We start from the raw sequence: 8,537 nt of genomic DNA, 5'->3' as shown, positions 1-8,537 counted from the left end.
AAAAACGTTTTGAAGTAAAGAGAAGAACCGCGAAGCCCACGGTCAGAAGATGTTAGAGAACCTTCAACCCTCTGACAGACGATATGAAAGATGGTGACAGAGAAACAGACTCACTCCATGAAGCTCTGCACCGGGCCCAGGATCTTGGGTCTGTGATGAGCTGAGGGTACATGTTGGTGTAGTGATCCATCATCTGCCTGCACAGACGAGAACAAACGAGTCAATACATGAAATACAGAGTCAAAGTGAAGCTGCTCCATCGTCCCCTCCGAGTCTGCAGACTTTGTTTTGGTTCTGCTCTTAAAGTGACCTTTAACCTTTAAACAAAGCGTTTCATAATCACTGATGTTGAGGTTTTGATGATTGTGTGTTTGACCTCATCATGAGGGCGCCTGCTGGACGCTGTCAAAGGTTGAAGTGGAACACGTGTTTCCTCAGACTCAGCGGTGGATTTGATTTGATAAGAGGAGCGTGCGGCACGTTGGACTTACTGAGCGTGAGGAAACCTTCCAGGTAACCGGCCAGGAAGAAGGTGAGCTCGTCAGTTTCAGGAGTCTGTCCGTACCCGGCGTGGACCTCCAGGACGCCCCAGCCCGTGGTGGTCAGGGTGTGTCATTCAGGTACCCATATGCATCGCCCTCCGTCTCCACCACGCCCTCCTTCAGGATGACGCTCTTCTGCTGGGCGTCCCAGACACCGTGGCTGTGGTCATCTCTGGAGAAGACAGGATCCACTAACTGTGAGGCTGATGAGTCCCAGGAAATCAAACAGCGTCAACTCATAAAGACATAAACATCAACAAATCACTGCAGCGGGCGTGTCACTCCTACATTGAACCTTTTGTGTTTTCTACATTTTTAAATTCTATTTTATATATTGTAATATCTTCTTCTGTGGTGTAAAAGCGCTTTGAGTAGTTGGAAAGACTAGAAAAGCAGTATATAAGCTCAAGTCCATTTACCATTCTTATTCTGTATTATTCAAGTTGTTGTTAGTTCTGTTTTATTTCCTTGTTAATTGTTTAGCACCAATACACCAAGTCAAATTCCTTTATGTGTAAATGTACTTGGCAATAAACCCAGATTCTGATTCTGATAAAAATCAAACTATGAATGAAATGAAGTGATTTGTTCTTTTAGAAAGAGGCTTTTTCCTTATGATCTATAATCAGTAATGACAGTGAAAAAATAGCCAATCAGTGGTGGTCTTGATTTTAAAATCCAGAGACCACCCAGTCTGAGACCGAGTAAAAATGCTTTGGATTCAGAGACGAGACCTTCAAAAAGTGGTTGGACTCTGGTCTCAGGTACGTCTCGGTCTATCTATAACCACCTTCGTGTCTTTGTATTTCATCTCATATCATATTCCTACGTTCTTCATTTTTAGTTCTTAATTGTCTTCTGTAGAGGAACAACTTTTCATCTCATCAGGAGTTTCAGACCCAAGCTGGGGATATTTTGGAAGAGGAACTATTCACTAGGGAGTTCCCCTTTAACGACTCAACAAAAGGCTTTTTTAGACCGTAGGTGCTTTTTCATAGTTCAAGGAAATGTTGGAACCCTCCCCCTGTTTTTATTGATTCTGCACAGCAGGAACCCTAACCCTAGGAAGTATTTAAGCTCCTAGAAGCCCTTAGTGGAACCTTTTTAGCGCCTGCTTCAGAGAAGGTACCATTAGCTGTTTTCGGACCAAACAGTTCTGGGGACTTTTTGAAGAGGAACTACTCACTGGGGAGTTTCCTGAGAACTACACAGCATGAAGACTTTTTTTCTTGTCAGCATTTGCACCGCCATGATACCTAATCTGAAGCAGGAACTAAAAAGGTTCCTCTAAACGGGTTCTAGGAACTAAAATAGTTCTTAGTTCCTGTAGTGCAGAATCAATAAAAACGGGTGAGGGTTTAGGGTCAGCAAGTCTCTGCAGTTGTGTAGCCTACTTTGTGTAGTTCAAATGACAATTTAGAGAACTTCAACTTAAGAAGTTAATATCTTGTGCAACATATCGTCTAACTTCTGCGCACAGGGTATAATAATAAGGTAGGCTAGTATATTAAAAAACAAAACTGTTTTAGCATTTCAGCGGCTCCTTAGAGGTTAAAACCCTCAGGTGGTCTAATGCAGGGGTTCCCAAACTTTTCAGCTTGCGACCCCCATTATGACGGTGATAGATACTTGGGACCCCACATTTGACACACTAGGTCAAAACACTGGCATTAAAACAGCAAACAATAGCCCAAACACCATCATATTATTTTTGTAATTTATTGTAAGACTACTTTAAGACTACTTTTTTAACCTACTGTATTTTCAAATGAATCTGTGAAATATCCAATTTTAAACCATGTTCATATTTTTTTTGAAAGGAATCTCGCGACCCCCCTAACAGTGTTCCGCGATCCCCCCAGTGGGCCGCGACCCCCACTTTGGGAACCACTGGTCTAATGTGTCTCAAACGTTGTTTACTTTTTGGACCTTCCGGGGCTCCGTAAAACTCTGTCCTGCAGTGTAAACCATTAAAGACTGTAAACACATTTATTCAGCTGGCAGGTGGTTTGAGTTCATATCATAACGACTGTAACACACACACACACACACACACACACACACACACACACAGGGTAAGACGTGAAAGTGACCTACTTACTGTCAGCACACACGGAGGTCGTCCCCGCGAAAAATAAAACAAACACATAAAAACTCTTCTTTAGTGACAACATGGCGGGTGAAAGAGTTAACGCTAAACACGCTGCACACACTGACTAACTACTTCCCTAAAGGTGTTGTTGTTTTTATAGGACGAAGAGGAAATAGTTAGTCATGTGTCGGAGGGAATTTCTCTGGAAATCTGAGTAGCAACAGAGCGGAACGGCTTCTGATTGGCTGCGAGCTGAAGGACACGCCGTGTGTTTGTGTGACTTTAGACACACATAACGGACATATGAGTCACATGATGAAGGTTACGGTGTTATACATCAAGTCTTTTTTCAAAATGAGAAGAAAAAAACTTCCACCCCAGATGGGACTCGAACCCACAATCCCTGGCTTAGGAGGCCAGTGCCTTATCCATTAGGCCACTGGGGCTAGATAGCAGTACAGCGTCATAAAGGGAGATTTTATGATCTGTTTTTATAATACACAATAATATTTTTCAGTTAGAAATCTGATTACGAATTAATTATTATTCCGAAAAAAGGGCGGGAATTCTGAGATCAGTTTTTTAGGTTAAATTACAATTTTCAAAGTTCTGACTTTAAATTCAGAGGGTTTAGGGTTAGCCCCCTGAATGTTGACTTTTCCAGAGTGAGAAATCTGACTTTTATCTATTTATTCTATTATTTAAAATGACTTCATAGTCAGAAATCTATCTCTGGAAAAATAAAATATGATTTCTGGAATTAAAATCAGAAATCTAATTTTGTAATAAATATCGGAAATCAAAAGTAATATATTTTCAGTGGCCCTGATCTCCCTTTGCTGAAATAAAAACTCTATCAGCCAATGAGCTGTAAATATTCATCATCTGATCGGTGTAAGAGACAATAACACTTAAAATCATTTTATTGGATTTATATTCCAGAAAGTCTTAAAAGAAAACAAAGAGAAACGATCATTTCTTCTCTCATGCTACAGTGTGCTCGAGGCTCTGCTGCCCCCTAGTGACAGCTGCAGGCAGTGAAATAATCATTTTATACACTTTACAGATAAATAAACGACAAAGAAAACAAACACAATAATCAATATAATATGGAATCTATATTACTCAGCAGGACAGGAGAATAAATAAAGTAGGAATGACAAGAAGTGATACAGATTAAAACATTTTCCCTTCATACATGTTTTCATTCATCGCAGAGAGGAGAAATGAACGCACGTGCATTTTAGGTGATATCATAATAACTTAAACATCGTTCAAGACGACCGTGAAATAAGAAGCTGTGGGAGCTTAAGCTCGTCATTGTGAACAAGCTGAGACAGGAAGTAGAAAGACGATCCTTCATAAAGCACTACAAATATGTCCGCTTCTGTCTCCTCCACACCTTCACATTTTATTCATCTGTTAGTGTCAAGACGTAAAATACACATCTTAAGCAGCGACATAAACCCCGTCTTAAAAATCACACCCAAAGAAAAGAAGCAAAAAGTGACGTAAATATTCAGACGTTTAACAATCAGCGTGAAGCACATCGACACAACGCTTCAGAGCAAAGAAGGCACACTTCATAGAATATAAATCCTCCTGTGCTGCACCACACTCAGGCTAACGTAACATGGACTCTCTGAGTCTCAGAAAGGTTAAATAGTGATAAAGCTTTTGATTTTTAAAGGTGACATATCCTCCTCTTCTTCTTCAGTTTAAATAAGTCTCAGAGCTCCTCAAAACATGTGTGTGAAGTTTCTTGTTCTAAATCCACTCTGATCCTGTATTTGATCATGTCTATAAACCCCTCTATTTCAGCCCTGCTCAGAACAGGCTGTTTCTGTGTCTGTACCTTTAAATATGTAAATGAGCTGTGTCTGACCACGCCCCCTCTCTGGAAGGGCTCGGGTGTCTCTGGTCTTTCTCGCTCCATGTCCTATTGTTTACTGTGAGAAGGCAGACTCAGAGGGCAGAACAAACACCTAGCTGTGGGAGTGTCACCCACCTGGGGGAGGGGCTACTGCCCTTTGTGATGTCATGAAGGGAAAATCTCCAAACGGCCTGTTTGAGCACACATTTTCTGAAAAGTGGAGCAGGCAGAAGACGGAGAGGATGGACTTTCTCATCATTGGGGGGTTTGTAGACGGACTAGAGACACATGAGGAAGAGGATTTTACATATGTGACCTTTAAAGTTTCTGAGATAAAGAAAACTCCACCAATCGACCCACATGGATCCAATCAGCAGCAGCTTTAAAGTTCAGTAGTTCTTCATCTTTTTCAGAGCGCACACACACACACACACACACACACACACACACACACACACACACACACACACACACACACACACACACACACACACACACACACACACACACACACACACACACACACACACACACACACACACACACACACACACACACACACACACACACACACACACACACACACACACACTCTCATACATCATCTATCAGTTTCTCAGCTCCATTTTCTGCTCGTCTCCCCTCACAGCTTCCTCCTCTTCCTCCTCCTCCCTCCTTCTCCTCCTCGTCCTCGTCCTCCTCCTCCTCTCCGGTGAACGACGGGCTGCCGTAGTTGAACATCGTGCGGGAGAGGTCCACCTCGATGGGGAAAACATCGGCCTCCTTCAGGACGGCGTAGCACTCGTCGTAGTAGTGAGACATACCTGAGACGAAGCGCTGCAGCTGGAACACGATGTCCTGGACTGCAGAGGAAAATCAGAAGAGATAAAACTTAGATTGTATTCCTTCAGCTGGGTGCAGATGTTCACAGACAGAATCCTGATTATTTAACTGGGTGGACACATGAAAGCACTACGATCCTTTAATGAGACTTCACATGAAACCAAACTGATCTCGTCTTTGTTCCTCATTAAAACAGGAAGTGTAAAGGATGAGTAGACGCAGACCATGTTTCTGATCCAGCAGCTCGATCTTCTCAAGAACGTCTTTCCTCATTTTGGCAAAGCGCGCCCGAGCCTCCTGTCGACACCCGCAGCACCAGACGGTACTCGTAGTTTCCGGTGCAGACGCGGTACAGCGGCTCGCCCATAGCCTGCAGGAAAACAACGTTATTGATGCTGCGGTGGGGTCGTCACAATAACACTGTAGTGGATATTTGTCCAAAAGAAAACAAATCTAAATAAACTAACATCAAACATAATGAAATGACCACTGATGCATTATGGGAATGTGATGTACGCAGGCAGAAGAAGTCCAATGACCACGAAGAGATCTGAGGTTTATTTGGTTCAAAAGAAAGCAAACAAACGAACAAAGAACATCGTGGCTCCTGCCGCCCACCCAGGTGCATGCTGGTCCTCTACCTGCCTCTGGTGCCCACAGTGTTATAAAAATACTAATGCAAAACTAAGTTTACTAAATAAACAACTAGCAAAAAGAAAATATCACCCAAAATCTATTCTAAATAAAGAAAACTTGTAGAATAATGAAATAAACAACAACACCCAAATATTAGAAAACTAAACACCAAACCAACAATGAAATATCTCCAACAAGCAGAAAGCAGAAACGATGAGGATTGAAAGGACTCACTATGCTGCTGTACTCCTCATCGTCCATCTCCTTCACCTTCAGACAGTACGACTGAAAGAAACAAAGAGGTCATGAAGAGGTCATGAAGAGGTCATGAAGAGGTCATGAAGAGGTCATGAAGCGGTCATGAAGAGGTCATGAAGAGGTCATGAAGAGGTCATGAAGCGGTCATGAAGAGGTCATGAAGCGGTCATGAAGAGGTCATGAAGAGGTCATGAAGAGGTCATGTTGACTCCATCACATGTGATGAACAGCTGTTTGATGAGGGAGAAGGTCTCACCAGGTATTCAAACTTCACATCCAGGTACTTCCTGATGGTGAGCTTGGTGTCGGGGATGGCTTTGTGGAGGTACGTGTTCAGGTCGTGGAGCATCTGCACGACAACAAACCATCAAACAGACGATCGATCTCATGTTCTTAAACGTGTTTCAGAGCCGGGCTTTATTTATACTCACAGGTTTGATGGTCTTCAGCAGCTGAATCCCGTATTTCTCAATGGAGCGGTGAGCGTCTGCAAACTTGACGAAAGCCTCGCTGGCTGCGGCCTGAGGCTCCCGCACGCCGATGACAGAAAACACATCACCAAACGCTGAAGATACAAAAATGACACAGCAGACGATGAGCTGAGACCAACAGAGATCTGAATCTGTGTTAGCGAGCGTCACTGACCTCTGTGAGTCTGAGAGAGCTCAAAGAACGCTCGCAGGAGTCTCTTTGTGTGCTCCATCAGTCCTGCAGGAAAAACAGAGATTCAACAAAATCAAACATGAGATCAGCAGCAAAGAAGAAGAAGAAGAGGGCGTGGCTTCATGAGATCAGCAGCTGCCTCAGATCTGTCATTAAAGTCTCAGACCAGAGGCAGAGTGGGACGCAGAGCAGGAGACGGGAGCGTGCAGCGCAGACGTGATAGGTGATGAAAACAACAGTCGGGATAATATCTACTTTTGGATGTTCAGTATGTGTGTCCACTCTGAGGAGACGAGCAGCGAAGAAGAAGAAGAAGAAGAAAAGGGCGTGGCTTCATGAGATCCTCAGGACACGACAGGATGTGGGAGAGTTTAGACTCGTCCAGGAGCTGCAGCTCTACAACACACATTTCTGCTGCTGGGGCGCTGGTGGCTCAGGGGTTAGTGCGCGCGCCCCATATATGGAGGCTGTAGTCTTCCAAGCGGGCAGCCCGGGTTCGAATCCCACTGCCCCCTGTGGCTCCCTTCCCACATGTCATTCCTCACCTTTGTAGAGCTCGGCTGTTTTCTCCAGCTCCTCCAGTCTCTTCACCAGGCCGTCTGAAACACAAAAGGAGTCCACATGATCCACCATGTATTTCTACTTTCTACCATGAATCAACGCTCACGATCGTGGTCATCTCACCGTTACATAAAATCGCTCTGCTGAGTCCCAGAGCGTCTGCAGTGCCCGAGCTCATGTTCTCCACCAGACGATGTTTGACTTTCTTCAGAACTGAAACACAGAACAAGAGGACAGGCTGAGTGACCTCACGCTGCACAGTCAGAAACCTCACTGAGAAGCAGACTCACCGATGTCCAGAGACTTCCCCTGTTTGGGGTCGGCCTGAAGTTTGTTGTACTGAATTGTTGCTTCTTCCTGTGGAGACGAGATCAACGTAAATAAGTCAATAACACATTAAACAAAAGTTATTTTTCACGTGTCAGACTGACAGGAAACAAAGAGAATGCTCTGCCAGCTTCATGGTGATGAGTGTGACATTCATCACGGCTCACAGTGTAATCCTCTAAATCCCACAGTGCACCCTGTCTTTCATCCATCATGCAGGAAGTCAGGGAATGTCCCGGGTGCAAACAAAAGGATCCTAAAACAACAGAGAAGGTCACCCGGCGCTGTGAGCCTCGTCTGGAAGTATTCATCCGAGAGGAGAGAGAGAGAGCGGTCGGTCTGCAGCGCGTCACACCAACAGAATCAACCTTTAAACATCGACTCGTCTGCAGCATCAACACGTGAGTCAGGTTCTTCTTCTACACTTCTTTTTATGTTCTAAATGTTCTGGATTTCTTTTTGAACCAGCTGATCTGGAGGTCGTTTAGTCGTTGGTGTGACTGTAACCCTCGTAATGTTCTCCTGATTGATATACGCTGACCCCGTCTGGTTTGACTGTCATGTGAGGTATAGAACATAAATTCATTCAATCAAGTGTGACACCTTTAGTCTTCAGTCCAACCCATTAACACACATTTTTCCTTTTTCTTTTAAATTTAGGGCCAATAGACCTCGTTTACATAAAAGTACACAAAAAACTGAAAAAAAACTGAAAAAAAACGATTATTTTTGAAATGATTTT

The 8,537-nt window shown here is 43.7% G+C and overlaps 2 protein-coding genes and 1 non-coding gene across 3 annotated transcripts in view; 1 reads left to right on the top strand and 2 right to left on the bottom strand.

Moving 5' to 3' along the window:
• Positions 1–3,007: 3,007 nt before the first annotated feature.
• Positions 3,008–3,080, bottom strand: trnar-ccu (transfer RNA arginine (anticodon CCU)). Its single transcript has one exon. It is a non-coding gene; the product is annotated as a tRNA-Arg (tRNA).
• Positions 3,081–3,539: 459 nt separating this feature from the next.
• Positions 3,540–8,537, bottom strand: part of pick1 (protein interacting with prkca 1) — a 7,932-nt gene continuing 2,934 nt past the window's right edge. The window contains 10 exon segments of the mRNA XM_065964866.1: positions 3,540–5,370; positions 5,575–5,656; positions 5,658–5,720; positions 6,221–6,271; positions 6,501–6,593; positions 6,676–6,809; positions 6,890–6,952; positions 7,453–7,506; positions 7,592–7,681; positions 7,759–7,825. Of these exon segments, the coding sequence (XP_065820938.1) occupies positions 5,102–5,370; positions 5,575–5,656; positions 5,658–5,720; positions 6,221–6,271; positions 6,501–6,593; positions 6,676–6,809; positions 6,890–6,952; positions 7,453–7,506; positions 7,592–7,681; positions 7,759–7,825 (966 nt within the window). The 3' untranslated portion in view covers positions 3,540–5,101.
• Positions 8,070–8,537, top strand: part of LOC136183055 (galectin-2-like) — a 4,910-nt gene continuing 4,442 nt past the window's right edge. The window contains exon 1 of the mRNA XM_065964867.1: positions 8,070–8,196. The gene's annotated coding sequence lies outside the window, so the exon portion shown is untranslated. The remainder of the gene's footprint in view (positions 8,197–8,537) is intronic.

This window comes from Labrus bergylta, chromosome 16 (genome assembly GCF_963930695.1).
Source record: "Labrus bergylta chromosome 16, fLabBer1.1, whole genome shotgun sequence".
Classification (NCBI taxonomy): domain Eukaryota; kingdom Metazoa; phylum Chordata; class Actinopteri; order Labriformes; family Labridae; genus Labrus; species Labrus bergylta.
The sequence above is the reverse complement of the archived record's forward strand: the minus strand, read 5'-3'. Positions and strand labels throughout refer to the sequence as shown.